The following is a 17,375-nucleotide window of genomic DNA, read 5'->3' as shown; positions in this document are numbered from 1 at the left end:
GAGCCGGAGTTACGCTGCTGCCCTCAGGTGAGAGTGGGGTCTTCTCAGGACCCTGCAGTCCTGAAGCCTCTGCTGGTGACTGGGGGGGATATTTTGTCAACACAGAGAGCAAGGAAAAGGCAGATTTTAGCCTCTATTTCTGTTCTGGTGAATTTGCCCTGAGTTTTAATGGGAGGATTGGGCTCATCAGGATGTAATAACTGAATAAATGTTTATAATGGTAAGATTTAATCCAAGAATTTTAATTAAATGCCTGTGATGTGCTAGGTGAGAATGATCTGGGATTGCACTATTCACTCGGCTGTTGAAAGGAACACAAATGCCATCAGGATTTTTATATGGGCTGCCACATTGTGTCAAAGCCCTAGGAAACCACACTGAGAAAAAGGGTCTCTCCCAGAGCCCACCCTGAGGTTTTAGATTAGTAAAGCACACAGGGCTGCTAGATCTCACTCCAGCTACAGACGCATCATTGCTGGAATTGTATTGGGCACTCACTATATACCAGATACCTACATGGGTTAATTTTATCCTTCAAGGTAGGTATTATATTCACCCAGTTTTATAGTTGAGGAAACTGAGGCTGAACTAGTTAAGGGATTGACCAAGGTCACAGACATAGAAAGTGATACAGCTGAGATGCAGATACAGGTGGGCCTGACCTCAAAACCTAAATGCAGAGGGGGAGATGAGCCTCTTTGCCTTCTGCCCGGCTTTATCTAACAGTTACATCTGTGTCTCACTAGACACTATGTTTATTGAAGGCAGGCACCGCATGCTGCTTGGGGTTTATAATCCCTCCGCACGGGACACAGTTATCCACAAACTGTAAATACACAATGTTTATGGAATACAGCAATAAAGTAACGCAGGAAGCGTGCCACGCATAGAAATCTGTAGCGTTTAGTTGTTTGCACACGAAGCTCTATCAAAATAAGAAGAAACCGTACAGAAAATAAGATGGATTAAACAAAAAATTATAATTGTTGAAATTAATTTTTTCATTTAGTGTTCCTTGAAAATAAAAAAGAAAATCTGATTGATACTGTGGAGGATACTACGCCCCCCCCCCAATACTATCTTCTTTTGTAATGTTATCAATTGTTCTTTCTGAAGCTTTTGCTGCTTTTTCAAAATCTGGAAGAAACAACAAGGGGTTGAATCCTTTAATTTCAGAAGCATGTAGATCCATTTGTAATAATAAAAAGCTTTTTTCCAAATAACACAGTTTCATTTATAGGACTGACTTTGATATGATGCATCTATTATACCAATTGCCATAAACTCTAGAAAGCTTAATTGTGGTAACGATGGTAACGGGGAGGCAGGGACGCCTCTCGCTGCCTCCTGGGAAGCATGGCCAGAACGCTCTGAGAAGTTTGGCTTGTTAGCCACGCCGTAGATCGCGCTGCATGCTGGGTCTTGGCAATATGGCGTCCTCCTTGATGTGCTGATGAGAGGAGTTTCACTGTAGCTTCAAACCAGAGGGCAAAACTTCCCAAACCCAATAAGCCCACATTACGCGTTTTCTCCGCGGCTCCGTGTCGCCTGTTTCCCAGGACTCGTTCTCAGGCAGGAGAGAGCCACGGGGCCGGAGGCCAGGACCGGCCCGGCCGCGCGGACCCGGGGCTGAGGAGCCGGCTGCGGGCAAGCACGATGGGCCCGTCCTGGCTCTGGCTGCAGCAGCTCCGGCGAGTGCGAGATCCGCAGGGCTGAAAGTGGCTGTAGGAGACCCGAGGCGCTCTGAACCTCTTCCCCTCGGCCGAAGACCTCAGCCCAGTCGGCAAACCGGCACCAAGAGCGGGCGGCCTGCCTGTCCTCGGATCGGCTGAGGCGTTGGAGGCCGAGAGCAGGGTCATCGTGAGGCCTGGAATCTCGCACGCCTTTGACAGCTCCGCTCGCAGCCCCTCCGGGAACGGACAGCCTCAGAAGCAGCCGGAGGCTTGGGATCTGGGGACGTGTGTGTCTGTGAGGAGCTCCTTGGGTTCCCTCATTTCCCACCGCTCTTCCCACCCCTTCTGACTTCTCGCGCAGAGTTAGAGAGAAGGATCTCAGACTTCTTGCCTCAGCGAGGGTCTCCGCACACTCTCCATCCATTTCTTTTTCTACTTCCCCCTTCTCTGTTTTTTATTTCACCAATTCTGGTACACACTAGTTTTTAAGGCTGGAGGTTCTCGAGCGCTTGCTGCCCAGGACTCCCCCACCCCCTCCCCCGCTGATGGAATCCGAGATGCTGCAGTCGCCTCTCCTGGGACTCGGGGAGGAAGATGAGGCCGATCTTACTGACTGGAACCTGCCTTTGGCTTTCATGAAAAAGAGGCACTGTGAGAAAATTGAAGGCTCCAAATCTTTAGCTCAGAGCTGGAGGATGAAGGATCGGGTAAGTAGATTGAGCCTGCGTCCCTTAGACCTTGATAGCTTTTACAAGAAAGTTCAGAGCCAGAAACATGTCCTTGGGAGAGCAGCGATATTTTTTCTCAGCCTCATGTTGCAAGTCAACCAAAAAGCACAAACCATTTCAGACTCCATTTTTTTTTTACTGTAAATGGAAAAGGCTGTTTTGGTTAGTAGTTATTCACTGGATAGTGTTAATTAGATTCAAAGTAAGTTCTAATTCAGACAATGGAAGTTAAGCAAGTTAGAAAATACAGCATTGCAACTATTTACATGCTCTTTGATATACTTTGTACTGTTAAACTTTGTACTGTTAACACTTAGAGGAAAGACGACTTGGGATATAATATTTGTCCCAACGTGGTGAGTCTACTTAGTGGCTCGTTTACTTTTTTTGTCCAAGCTAGGTGGAGTGTAGAAGTCTAATATAGTATGCTGGGAAACAAGATTACTGGCAAATGTTCAGCTAGTCACAAATTAATGCAAAGTTATTTTAAAGTTACAGTGAACTTCATCATAGACTTCTAAACAGTTTGTCTTGAATCAAGACTTTCGTACTTTTATGTGGTGTCGTGATACTGTTAGGTGGAAACAGTTTCTCTAATAGTAGAGTATGATGGGTTGGAACTTGGGTTTGGTAGGGGGTCCTCGTGGCGCTGGAGGGTGGATAGTGACTTAAGAAGCTAGTAGGAAAGAAAACAGTCAATTTTGTTAAACCTGTCCTTAATCAACCACCATCTACTTCCTGGCCTCCAGAGCAAAAGGGTGGGACCGTCTCACCCATACACGCTTATAATTTGTTTTTGGGTTTTTTTTGTGCTTTGTTTTCTCCTTCAAGACTGTCTTTATTGATTTGAACATTTTAGCCTAAGAGGGGTAGTTGGTGGTGTAATGCAGTGTGCTTGCTCTGGGTTTATGGATATGTTTATATAAGATTGTTGTTTTTAGTGTATGATGTTGAACATATATAGGATTACCCTTGTGGTATTTCTAGCTAGTCAGTCACTAGTAACTTGTGCTTCAGTTGTTATTAGGAAAATTTGTTTCATCCAAAAGTAGTTTAGGGACTAAAAAGAGATGGTCATTGGAAGACATTGTATAAAGTATGTCTTACGGACATCTTTAGTACTAATTATATGGTTTAAAGCTTTTGTGGTTCCTATGCATATGTGAAGAGACTTATTTTAAAAGTAACTGTAATCTTCTTTTTTTTCCATTCTATTTGGAGGGCTTTTTTTTTTTCTTTTCTTTTGAAATGTGGTTCCCTTTGCTACTCTAAACCCATGCTTAAACTGTTCAAAACTGATTGATGGATTTATTTTTATTTTTTTATTTTTTTTATTTTTTTTTTTTTTTTTGCTGTACACGGGCCTCTCACTGCTGTGGCCTCTCCCGTTGCGGAGCACAGGCTCCGGACACACAGGCTCCGCGGCCATGGCTCGCGGGCCCAGCCGCTCCGCGGCATGTGGGATCTTCCGGGATCGGGGCACGAACCCGTGTCCCCTGCATCGGCAGGCGGACTCTCAACCACTGCGCCACCAGGGAAGCCCGATGGATTTATTTTTGACCTTTTAATTAAAACAATTTGTGAATGATTAACATTCCCTGATAAGCTCTTCATAGGTTATTAAGAGGAAGAAAAGTTCTGGGAGTCTGAGTAATTACTGAGATTTTGACTTAGAAAGATCCAGGGGAGAAAGTTTGCTGTGTCCGACCTTCGCAAGTTGTTTAAAGAAGAAGATCAGCAGCTAACATTTTTAGTTAAGTTTGTGAGAGCTTGGCCTCTGGACATCCTTGTAGTCTCTTTCCCTTGGTTAGACCCTGAGGGGACCTTTTCAGCACACTATGCTAGGATAAAGGGTACAGATCCAAATGATGTGAGAGTTGGAAGGTAGCATAAATGAATGAAACAGGCCACATAGAAGGAGAATAATGACACAGGTTCATAGATAAATGGCAGCTGAGGTTTGACTCGTGCCTGACTTCCTGTAGGCTGAGATCAGTGAGGCGCTGAAGAGCACACGTTGCAGCTCAAGGGGCAGCTGGTCCTGGCCAGGTCTCCCTCTCTCTCTCTTTTCTTTGAGAAGCCAGAAAACTTTTTTTATTTTTTTAAATGTGAAGTTTTCCAATTTTAAACTATTGGAACTAATTCGGATATTACAAAACATGAAGCAGCCCATTTGTGGGGTTGGCTGTGGCCTGTGGGTTACCCATATGTGACTTCAAGATTCTAGGAATCTTGAGCACATGGGCATGATGCCAGACTGTTTCCCTGTGCTGGAGGTGATCTCCAGCAGTCTGATGATGCAGCATCATTGTAAGGCAACAGGTGTGGACCCGGTTGTCCTGTACCAGGACCTGTGTAGACTACTCCTTCTTCCAGTGGGCAATTGACTGCCCTAAATGCAGACTCAGTCATTGCTTTTTCCATGATCCATATGCAAGTCCACATACTTTTTTTTTAAAAATAAATTTATTTATTTATTTTATTTATTTTTGGCTGTGTTGGGTCTTTGTTGCTGCATGTGGCTTTCTCTAGTTGCAGTGAGTGGGGGCTACTCTTTGTTGCGGTGTGCAGGCTTCTCATTGTGGTGGCTTCTCTTGTTGTGGAGCACGGGCTGTAGGCTCGTGGGCTTCAGTAGTTGTGGCACACGGGCTCAGTAGTTGTGGCTCACGGGCTCTAGAGCGCAGGTTCAGTAGTTGTGGCGCACGGGCTTAGTTGCTCACGGCATGTGGGATCTTCCTTGACCAGGGCTCGAACCTGTGTCCCCTGCATTGGCAGGCAGATTCTTAACCACTGTGCCACCAGGGAAGTCCCAAGTCCACACAGTTTTATTGTATATGTATCAGTAGTTACTTACTTTTGTCCTATTTAGTGGAGTTGTTAAGGGTTCCTAAAATTGACAACTTTACCAAAGTTGAGTGATGACTCCAAGTTTTCTGCCTCTCGGCATTCGGCATCCTCACAGAACTACAGCACATACCCACTCTCAGTTGGGATTCCCACAGTCTTGGTATTGAACCATTCCTGGTTTTCAGATGCCACTATTGTTGCGTTTTAATTACTAAGTTACTGTAAGTTTAATACTGTTATTATCAAATTATCAAGTTTGTTTTTTGGTTAGTTCTGTGTGTAGTAAATATGTACATGCCTCACTGGCATTTTTGACTTGTGATTTTCAAATAACTAGACATGTGAATTACAGTTCAAAATGAATCATTCATAGACCTATGGCTAAAACAGATTTGTATATAACTCCGCCATTTATGTTTTACTGTGATACTTTATAGTTGTCACACAGTTCATTTTCCGGAAAGTGGGCATGTGGAGATAATTGATCTCAGATGGATCTTTACCTTACATATGTGAGATGGAATCAGGGAAGCCTGAGAGCTATGCTCTGAGAGAAAACCATTGACAGAGACGCTATATCTGCATGTCTATAGGAGATGTAGCTATAAAATGATGAAGCCATTTCCCAAACCAGTCTTTAGACTTAGTCACCTTGCTATGTAGCTATATTTGAGTAAACCATGGAGGAAGTGGAGTAGATACATTAAACTGATATATGGACAGTCAAATGTTTAGGTTGTCTTTGGAGCAAGGGGAAATAGTAATACTTTATAACCCTTGTTTACTCCTGTTTCCTCACTTTGCATCCTCTCAATCTACTCCATTTAGGCTCTCTTCCATGCCACTCAGAGTGCCCTCTACAAGGTCATCATTTGTTGCTAAATCTAAATGTCACTTCTCTGTCCTTATCTTTTCGACTTCTCAGCAACATTCCAGGGTGGACCACTCTCTCATTCACACAGCTTTTTCCTCACTTGCTTCTGTGTCTTCCTGAAACTCCAGGTCTTCCTCTGAGGTCACTGACTGCTCCTCCTCAGACTCCTTTGCTGGTTGACAGCTGAGCATAGAGTGTTCCAGAACTTGATCTTGGAGCCCTTTCTCTTTTCTCTGTATACCCCTTGCTAGCTGATCTCATCTAGTCTCATGGTTTTGTGTGCCGTCTACGTGCTGTGATTCTTGTCTCAGGTACCTAACTTCCTGCTTTGCCTTGGTTTTCTCCATCACAACACACTGTCATCACCACCCACTCAGTTGTTCAAATTGTAAATCTAGAATTTATCTGTAATTATTTCTTCTTCCTCTCCTCATTGTACTGTTTGTGTCATCAGCAGAACCTGTCAACTTTGCCTCCAAATTGTGTCTTATATCGGACCACCTCATTTTGTCTCCACTGATGTGAGCCCAGTCCAGGCAACTGCCATCTTTCATCTGGATAGCTAGAATCGTGTCCTGACTGGTCTCCCTATGTCTGCTCTTGTCCTACAATCGATTCTTCACGTATTGGTCAGAGGGAGCTTGTTAAAGTGTAAATCAGATTCCATTACTTACCAGGCAGCTTGGAGTAGAACACAAACTCCACCCTGGTTCACAAAGCTTCATGATCTGGCCCCGCCTGCCTTTTCTGCTTCTTGGATGGAAAGGCCTGGAATGCTCTTCCATCTGACCTATGCACACTTGACTCCTTCTTGTAGTTTGCACCCAGCGCCTAGGTCACTTCCTTTCCTGATCACCCCATCTTAAGCAGCTCCCCAGACGCTCATGATCACTCTTTATGTCTCTGATATTTTTCTTTATACCCTGACCCCCAGAAGTGAGCTTTTAATCATAAAACAAGGACCTTGTTTCTGCTGGCATAGAGGACAGTGCTTGGCACACAATAGGGATTCAATAAAAATGTACTGATGAAAAAATGAATCATTCACCAAGGGCTTCCACATAGATTATGTCTTTTAAGGCTCAGTAGTAGAGATCGTTATCTGTGTGATTGATGAGGAAACTGGGGCTTGATTAAAAGGCTTGCGTGAAGGGACATAGTTACAGGGCTCCAACAGAGGAAGCAGAATCTGAGAAACACACACAGCCCAGGTAAAAACAAACAGGCAAAACTGTATCACAGTGTCTCCACTGGAAAAATCCTGCTGAGAGGCCATGGAGGCTGAAACAAAATGTATGGGGAAGATGAGGCGGGTGGTGGTCAACCACCAACAGAACGATTCTGATGGCGCAGCCTAGCTGTTCTCACCGTGTGTTCGGTGCTCGCTTGGGTCCCCGAGGTGACACTGTTTTCATAATAATAGAAGATGTTAGTTATTGGCCTTTTCCCCATGTTGACAGTTGCGCTGATTGTGGGTGGGTGAAACTGCTGGTGCCTGAGCTTGAATCAAGATGGTGGCGTCTGACTGTGCTGGTGGTTATTGTTTTCTTCATTGCCATATGCTCTCAGTAAAAAAAAAAAATCCCAGTTTCACTTCAGAATGCCCTTGATAAAGCATTAAAATGGTTAGTTTTCTTAAATCTTGGCTCTTTGGTACACGCCTTTTTTATCCTTTGCATGAGGCATGGTTGTCTGAGGAAGAGCACCTGTGGTTGCCGGCTGCGCCAGTTGCTACCCTTCGTGAAACACAAGCTGCACCTGGAGGAGGCTAGCAGGCCGGCCCTGCACGGTCAGGCTTGGGTTCTGGCGGACATTTTCTGGAAAACGAACCAAGTGAGCTTCACTTCAAGGGAAACAACTGACAGTATTTGTTGCCAGTGATAAAATTTGAACTTTCAAGTAAAAATTAGAGTTTTGGAAAACCTGTATCTGCCACTGTGAGCTTCCCAGCTTCCCAGTACTTAAAGATGTTTCTGATGAGATGATGGTGATATTAATGAATATGATCTTTTTTTATATTGTAGAATGAAATGTGTCCACATTTGGGACATCTGCATAATTCAGTGAACCAATATTTCCAAATGACCAATTCATGATATTATAAAATCATCCATGGGTAAAAGATCCAAAGTTAGGCCAATGGATTTTAACATAATAGGGTATGAAGAGTTATTGCTTTGGTTTTGGATAGATTAAATTTTCTATTTTCTATTCTATTCAGATAGATTGCAGCAAACCTTTAAGAAACTACCACTTACTGAGTTTTGATGTAATATCATAGAAGAATATTTCCAATTATTTTGCTATTCTGTTACTCCTGCTCTTTGCAAACTATGTGTCTTTTTCAGTCCATATTTTTCTCACATACTTCAGCCAAAACAACATATCACAACAGATTGAATGCAGAATGTGAGAGTTCAGCTATCTTCTATTAAGGCAGACATTAAGGAGATTTGCAAACTTGTCTAACACTTTTTTGAAAATATAGTTATTTTTCATAGAAATCTTTATTGAAAATGTAACAATTTTTAAGTGAATTAATAAGGAAATATATATATATATTTGGTTTTAACCTCTAATATGGAAAATATTGATAAATGTAACATATAAAAAGCTCTTTGGGAGTCTTCAGTAATCTTTAAGAGTGGTTAGGTGTCCTGTTACCAAATGTTTGAGACTTGTTAGTGTAGTTAAAAGAAAGTGGACATCACAGAAATCTCTGGCATTCCTATACACCAACAACGAAAAATTAGAAAGAGAAATTAAGGAAACAATCCCATTTACCATCGTAACAAAAAGAATAAAATACCTTGGAATAAACCTGCCTAAGGAGTCGAAAGACTCGTACTCAGAAAACTATAAAACACTGATGAAAGAAATCAAAGATGACATAAACAGATGGAGAAGTATACCATGTTCTTGGATTGGAAGAATCACTATTGTGAAAATGACTATACTACCCAAAGCAATCTACAGATTCAGTGCAATCCCTATCAAACTACCAATGGCATTCTTCACAGAATTAGAACAAAAAATTTTACAATTCGTATGGAAACACAAAAGACCCCGAATAGCCAAAGCAATCTTGAGAAAGAAAAATGGAGTTGGAGGAATCAGGCTCCTTGACTTCAAACTATACCACAAAGGTACAGTAATCAAGACAGTATGGTACTGGCACAAAAACAGAAATACAGATCAATGGTACAGGATAGAATGCCCAGACATAAACCCACGCACATACGGTCACCTAATCTACGACAAAGGAGGCAAGAACATACAATGGAGAAAAGACAGCCTCTTCAATAAGTGGTGCTGGGAAAACTGGACAGCTGCATGTAAAAGAATGAAATTAGAACACTCCCTAACACCATACACAAAGATAAACTCCCAATGGATTAAAGACCTAAATGTAAGACCAGACACTATAAAACTCTTAGAGGAAAACATAGGAGAAACACTCTTTGATATAAACCACAGCAAGATCTTTTTTGACCCACCTCCAAAAATAAACAAATGGGACTTACTTAAACTTAAAAGCTTTTGCACAGCAAAGGAAACCATAAACAAGACAGAAAGACAACCCTCAGAATGGGAGAAAATATTTGCAAATGAAACAACAAAGGATTAATCTCCAAAGTATACAAACAGCTCATGGAGCTCAATATCAAAAAAACAAACAATCCAATTAAAAAATGGGTGGACGACCTAAATAGATATTTCACCAAGGAAGACATATGGATGGCCAAGAGGCATATGAAAAGGTGCTTAACATCACTAATTATTAGAGAAATGCAAATCAAAACTACAATGAGGTATCACCTCACGCCTGTCAGAATGGCTATTATCAAAAAAATCTAGAAACAATAAATGCTGGAAAGGGTGTGGTGAAAAGGGAATCCTCCTGCACTGTTGGTGGGAATGTAAATTGATACAACCTCTATGGAGAACAGTATGGAGTTTCCTTAAAAAGCTAAAAATAGAACTACCATATGATCCAGCAATCCCACTACTGGGCATATACCCTGAGAAAACCATAATTCAAAAAGAGACATGTACCAAAATGTTCATAGCAGCCCTATTTACAATAGCCCGGAGATGGAAACAACCTAAGTGTCCATCATCAGATGAATGGGTAAAGAAGATGTGGCACATATATACAATGGAATATTACTCAGCCATAAAAAGAAATGAAATTGAGCTATTTGTAATGAGGTGGATGGACCTAGAGTCTGTCATACAGAGTGAAGTAAGTCAGAAAGAGAAAGACAAATACTGTATGCTGACACATATATATGGAATTTAAGAAAAAAAAATGTCATGAAGAACATAGGGGTAAGACAGGAATAAAGACACAGACCTACTAGAGAATGGACTTGAGGATATGGGGAGGGGGAAGGGTAAGCTGTGACAAAGTGAAAGAGTGGCATGGACATATATACACTACCAAACGTAAGGTAGATAGCTAGTGGGAAGCAGCCGCATAGCACAGGGAGATCAGCTCGGTGCTTTGTGACCGCCTGGAGGGGTGGGATAGGGAGGGTGGGAGGGAGACGCAAAAGGGAGGGGATATGGGAACATATGTATATGTATAACTGATTAAATTTGTTATAAAGCAAAAAATAAAAAAAATAAAAAAAAAGAATAACTATAGAACAGAAGCATAGTTATAAAGAAATAAAAAAAAAATAATAAAAAAAAATACCAAGCTTGACCAGAAATCAAGTGACAGACCTAAAAGGGATCTGTTACACTCTTTCCATCCTCTGAGCTTGTGCTCGTGGAGAGCCTTTGTGATTGTGAAGGCATTTGCCTTATATGTAGCCCTTTAGGCACCGTTAGGGCCTCCTGTTGCCCCTGTTGCGTGTCCTGTAGGAAGACACACTGCCACTCACCCAGGACGGCCTTGTTCTGTGAGGGGAGGAGAATGGATCCAGTGGGGCAAGGGGAGGTAGCCAGATGTCTTCACTTCAGCTCAGTGGAGGTTTATTGCTTATTGACAGTGTGCCGTGTCATCAAATTATAGTACACTGTGTGTTTATAGGGGAGGAGACCATGGTTATCAGCGAAAACCTTTAGTTTATAGTAAATAAGTGAATCATTTGCATTGAACAACATTTATGAAACATAAATCAGTCAGGTAGACCCAGCTTTAAACTCACAGCAACTAATGACTGTTGATGTAGTTGGTGAGCTTCTTCAGGATTTAAGCAGGGGAATGTCAGACATAGATTTGTGTTTTTTTTTTTTTTTTTTAATTTATTTATTTATATTTATTTTTGGCTGTGTCAGGTCTTTGTTTCTGTGCGTGGGCTTTCTCTAGTTGCGGCGAGCAGGGGCCACTCTTCATCGCGGTGCGCGGGCCTCTCACTGTCGCGGCCTCTCCCGTTGTGGAGCACAGGCTCCAGACGCGCAGACTCAGTAGTTGTGGCTCACGGGCCCAGTTGCTCCGTGGCATGTGGGATCCTCCCAGACCAGGGCTCGAACCCGTGTCCCCTGCATTGGCAGGCGGATTCCCAACCACTGCGCCACCAGGGAAGCCCCCTAGATTTGTGTTTTGAAAGGCCTTTTTGACTGTGGGTGGAGTGGAGGGTTTGAAGAGGGGTGACACTGGAGGTGGTATCACCAGCTGGGGAGGGGAGTGTGATAATCCAGGTGAGAACCACCAGGGCTGGAGGAGACAGTGGTGGGAGGGGTGGAGGACAGGGCAGGGCCTCTGCTGATGTCCAGAAGGTAGAATCGAGAAGGTAGAATCAAGGGAGTCTGGTTTGGATGTGGGGGTAAAAGGGGGTGGGGTTTATAACACTCTCTCACTTTGCATTTGAAGTATATGAACTTTCCTTTGGCATTTGTCATGTGAGGCTCAGGAGCCACAAAGGGACATCTACATAGATTTTTTTAAACCTGCTTTAAAAAATGTGCCGTGTTCCATTTTGAACAACCTGCTGTGGAAGAGTCCTGAAATGGATGAGAACATTTCTACCTCATTATTACCTTGTAGAATTCTAAAGCCAGAGCTCTAACAAGATCCATGTGGCTTACATATAAAGGGTGTCCTCTAGGTTTCTTACTCTGTCCTCTTTTTGTTAAGAAGCCATTAAAGTGCTTGCAGCATCCACCATGCTTGTCTCCTGTCCTCTTTTTGTTCAGAAGCCATTAAAGTGCTTGGGGCATCCACCATGCTTGTCTCCGTGGAGCTCAAGGTGGATACTTACTGTTTCCTTTTTTTTTTTTTTTTTTTTTGCGGTACGTGGGCCTCTCACTGTTGTGGCCTCTCCCGTTGCGGAGCACAGGCTCCCAACGCACAGGCTCAGCGGCCATGGCTCAGGGGCATAGCTGCTCCGCGGCATGTGGGATCTTCCCGGACCCGGGGCACGAACCCGTGTCCCCTGCATCGGCAAGCGGACTCTCAACCACTGCGCCACCAGGGAAGCCCCTGTTCCCTTTTTGTAAGTCTAGTTAAATACATAGAAAAGGCCATTCCAGTAAATATATGGCATGATATGTTAATGCTTTAATCATGTTCTTGAACCTTAAACTTGCCCTGTACGTCCAACTCTGCAGAGAGGGTTGTGCCTTTACAGCGGAAGGGGAGACAGCTGAGGAGAGACAGCCAGTGACATGTGTTAATTTTACCCACCGTCGGTGTGCTTTCCAGGTGGGTCTTCTGTTCTTGACTACTACTATTTTGTATTTTTTAGTTTTGATGTAATTTCATCAGACTTACAGAAAAATTGCAAGAATAGTGTAATGAATTCCCATATACCCTTACCCAGATTCACCCATTTTTACATCTTGCCTTCTCTATTTATAAATGTGAATATGTAATTCTTTCCTCTGAACTATTGAAGAGTAAGTTGGAGACTGTGCTCCTTTATGCCTTACTGTGTGTATCTCTCCTAAGAACAAGGACATCCTCTTACATAAACACAGGACAGTTGTAAAAGTCAGGACATTTGCCATTGATATAATACTATTTTTTTTTTTTTTTTTTGCCACACAGCTTGCGGGATCTTAGTTTCCCTACCAGGGATTGAACCTGAGGCTACAGCAGTGAAAGTGCCAAGTCCTAATCACTGGACCGCCAGGGAACTCCTGATATAATACTATTATTAATCCACAGTTCATATTAAAATGTTGTGGTTTGCTCCTTTATGAGCCATTTTTGCCCCTCCCCCCATCCAGGTTCACTTACTGCCTTAGAAGTCTTGTCTTTGTAGCCTCCTTTAATCTAAAGGAGTTTCTCAGGCTTTCTTAGAATTTCTTGACCTTGACAATTTTTTTATTGTGTAAAATATACATAATACGAAGTTTATCATTTAAACCATTTTTAAGGCTATAGTTATTAAGTACATTCATAGTGTTGTGCAGCCATCACCACCGTCCATCTCCAGGACTTTTTTGTCTGCCCAAACTGAAACTCTGTCCTCAGTAAGCACTAACTCTCCCTCCCCCTCTCCCAAGCCCTGGTAACCACCATCCTACTTTCTGTCTCTGAATTCGTTGACCTTGACATTTTAAAAGAATACAGGCAGTTATTTCCTGGAATGTCCTCAAGTTGGGTTTGCCTGATGTTTCCTTGTACTCAGGTGCAGGTTATGCATTTTGGGTGAGGATGCTACTGAAGTCACTTACTTTTTCCAGAGCATCGCATCATGTTGCTTGGTCCCAGCTTTGTTGCCGTTGTTCATTTGGCCCGTCCCTGTCATTATTTATTTTCTAGCTTAGCAAGGCCTCATCACGTTGTTGTCAGTGCCCTTTGACATACCAGGCTTTGAACATTTCTTAGCTTTTTAGCACTGTAAGATGTTCCAGGCTTATCTTGTATTCTCCCTGCCTCAGCCCTGGAATCAGCCTTTTCTCCAATGATCCCCAGTTCCTTTTGGTGGAGAACGGAATTTAGAGCCAGACCTGGCACTAGGCGTGCCCATTGCTGCTGGTGTGCCACTGTTTGCGGCCCCCTCGGCAGAGAGGTGGGGTGGAGACATCTGTGTTTGTATTTCTTGCTTACTTACTGCTGTGCATTGTATTGTGATGCACAGAGGTGATTACCACAAGGCCCGTCTCCTCGGTTCCCCTTTTCAGGTTTGTCACTTACTTCCCAGCAGTGAGAACCTGGCTCTTTTGTCCTCACTGATTCATTTGCTGGCTGGAATACACAGAAGGGAGTTTCTGAACTGCTAACCCATAGTGCTTGAGGAAGCACACTTATTAACTAAGAGGTTAATATTCACTTACATTATTGTTTGAGGCAAACTTTACATACAGTGAAATGCACAGATCCTAACTATTAGTGTATGCTATCTAAAAGCAAGTTGCAGGGCTTCTCAGTGTTTTGTGGGGAAATAATTGTTCTTATGAGCACTTTGTACCATTTACCTACATGGCACTGAGCCTGGGATTGTGTGGGATCTCAGGAGGTATAGGATGTGGGCGTGGCCCTTGAGGAATTTTATCTTATTAGAGAAAATGGCATCCTTATACAAAGTTAAGTAAAAGCCCAACACAGTAATTATGTATCTGCACTTGCGTAATAAGGTAGTGATTTAAGGAATTCTGCTTTCTGGACATTTCGGTGGCGTCTGTTTGCCTAAGCTGTGTGCAGTAGGGGGTCCCTAACGGGGGAGATGAAAATGTGTGCAGGTCAAAGGTGGGGGTGTAGCGAGGGGAAAGAGTGGTGAAGTCACAAAAACTGATTTAAAGAATTCAGTAGTTCAGCTAATATTTATTGAGGGCCTCTATGTGCCAGGCACCATGCTATGTGTTGGCGATTCATTGGTGCGTAACTCCTGCTTTTAAGGAGTTTACCAGTTTTCTGGGGGAGATGGGTTGGGGGGGTGGTGGCTGCGTGCAGAGTGGTGAGAAGGCCTCCTGGAAGGCAGGCACACTGAGCCAGTACCTGAAAGAGACTAGAAATGATCTGGGCAAGGAAGGAAGAGGGTGGGAGGGAGGGCAGAGGAGCAAGGTGTGCAGATGTGGGGAGGGGAGAGAGCCTGTCTTTGAACAGTGCTTCCCTCTTTCCTCCCCAGGGCCATGCTCCAGCCCCACCTGCTTTATCTTCTGCTGGCACGTCCACCCCGTGACACCGGGTTATGCATTTGTTCTGTCTCCCCGACTAGGACAGGGACTTTGTCTTGTTCGTGCCACATCCCCAGCTTCTCACATAATGACTGGCTGGTGGTAGGTGCTCAGTGAATATTTGTTGAGCAAATAAATGGAGCAGAGACTGTTCGGAGAGAAGTGCCGGGAGACCCATGATGGTGGAGAGGCAAGCAGGGCAGGTCCTGACAAGCTTTGTAAGGCCCTAGGAATTTGGGTTTTGTCTTAAGGACAATTAAGGAAGGTTTTAAAACAGGGTAGTGAAGTGATCAGGATTGCATTTTAGTAAGATTCTTTGGGCTATAGAGTCAGGCGGGGAGGGCGGGTTAGTTTGTGTGTGTGTGTTTATGTGTATGTGTTGCATAGGTGTGTGAGTGCGTATGTATATGTTTGTGTGTGTGTGTGTGTGTGTGTGTGTGTGTGTGAATGTGTGTTAGGGAGGGTGAGTGGGGCGGGAGTGTCCTGAGGAGGGGGAGGTGGGAGCGAGGAAGAGCTGGCCATAGCCCCAGCTAGGGAGGTGCCAGTGAGACGTGGGTGGCCCCAAGCGCTCCCTGGAACAAGGATTGATTGCACTTGGCCATTGATTGGCTGCAGGAGGCGACAGAATGTCTTGCTGGTTCCGGCTGGATGTAGAAGGGAGAGGAATGAGCCACTACCAGCATTTGGGAGGGAAAGAGCATGTAGCTGGCTGTGGAAATGGGAGAAAGTTTTCCTTAAAGAATGTTTCGGTGGGAAATGCTGAAAGTGTTGCTTCAGTGGTTCCCAGCCTCCTGTCCCCTTGACATCTGGTCTTCATCCCTCCCCATCGCACCCCTTGTCCCCATGCCTGAGGGTATTGGTGATAAGCTGTGCACAATGAATACCGTTCAGTTTGGTGTTTTCTTGCGTGACTTCTTTTACCCTTAAAGGTTGACCTGACAAGCAGTTTAAAGGTGTATCAAAATAAAACCACGGTCAAAATGTTAAATCAAGCTTTTCCTCTTTCTGCGTTCCCTCTAAGCCCTGACCTAGGTCCGGACTAGTTTCTACAGAGGTGAAACCACCGCAGGGACACAAGGTGCCTCCTGTCTGCTGTAGTGGACGTCCTGAGTGTGCTGGCTCAGCACTGTCGTCTCCCTGAGTCTCTGGCCACAGGACCTCAAGGGCAGACTGTGTTTCTTCCCATCTGTTGCCAGCCTGGCCTGGTAGATGGCAGAGCCCAGATCAGACCCCTGGTCTGGCTTCAGGGCCTGGCTCCAGAGAATTGCTTCTCAGTCTTTTCCTTTATACATACAGCTCTTCTCCTGAAAGTGAGTTTTTACTTGACCAGCAGGCATGAATATTTTCCCTGAAGAGTTTTTTTTTTTTTTAAATACTTACTTATTTATTTATTTGGCTGCACCAGGTCTTAGCTGCGGCACGTGGGATCTTCCTTGCGGCATGTGGCCTCTTAGTTGCGGAATGCAGGCTCTTAGTTGTGGCATGCATGCAGGATCTAGTTCCCTGACCAGGGATCGAACCTGGGGCCCCTGCATTAGGAGTGTGGAATCTTAACCACTGGACCACCAAGGAAGTCCCAGTTTTTGTTCTTTAAATAAAACTTTATGCTGAAAATGGTCTTAGTACTTGAAAAATATTTTAACATTTTTTTACTGGAGTAACTGAGTTCCTTGAAAACTTGCTATTTTCCTTCAGATTATAAAAATAACACGTCATTTTAGAATATTTAGAAACTATGGAAAAACACAACAGTGAAAATAAAAATTATATAAAATCCTATATGCCCCTGTTAATATTTTGGTGTATTTTCCACTTCTCTGTCTTCCCTTTCCCCCTTCCCCACAACCAGGAGTATACTGTATGTGTCGTTAAAGGATTATTTTGAATGATCTATTTTTGACATCCTTACCCTTGTAAGATCTGAAGCATAACAATAAAATAAGCACTCAGAAAACACCCACCACACTCAGGAACTAGATCATCATCAAGACTGTCACAGGCACTAGCTCTTAACATCTTTATGCCTCTGGGAAAATAGTAGCAGTACTAGCTTAGTTTTAAGTCGTACTTACCGTGTGTCTGGCTTGTCGAGGCTGCCCACGTTGACAATCCCTTTAATTTCCAAACAGCCCTGGGAACAGGTACTGTTACACCCACTTTGTGATTGAGGAAACTGAG

At 43.6% G+C, this 17,375-nt stretch overlaps 1 protein-coding gene across 2 annotated transcripts in view; it reads left to right on the top strand.

Annotated features, from left to right (window-relative positions):
- Window positions 1–1,400: 1,400 nt before the first annotated feature.
- The window catches only part of RPTOR (regulatory associated protein of MTOR complex 1), a 339,786-nt gene continuing 323,811 nt past the window's right edge, over window positions 1,401–17,375 (top strand). For both annotated transcript variants that reach the window (XM_082603639.1, XM_082603638.1), the window contains exon 1: window positions 1,401–2,380. In XM_082603639.1, coding sequence (XP_082459765.1) covers window positions 2,219–2,380 — 162 coding nt within the window. In that variant the 5' untranslated portion in view covers window positions 1,401–2,218. The remainder of the gene's footprint in view (window positions 2,381–17,375) is intronic.

Source organism: Mesoplodon mirus (genome assembly GCF_964341445.2).
Source record: "Mesoplodon mirus genome assembly, chromosome: 18".
Lineage (NCBI taxonomy): Eukaryota > Metazoa > Chordata > Mammalia > Artiodactyla > Ziphiidae > Mesoplodon > Mesoplodon mirus.
Note: the sequence above shows the minus strand (reverse complement) of the source record. Positions and strands in the feature narration are given on the sequence as shown.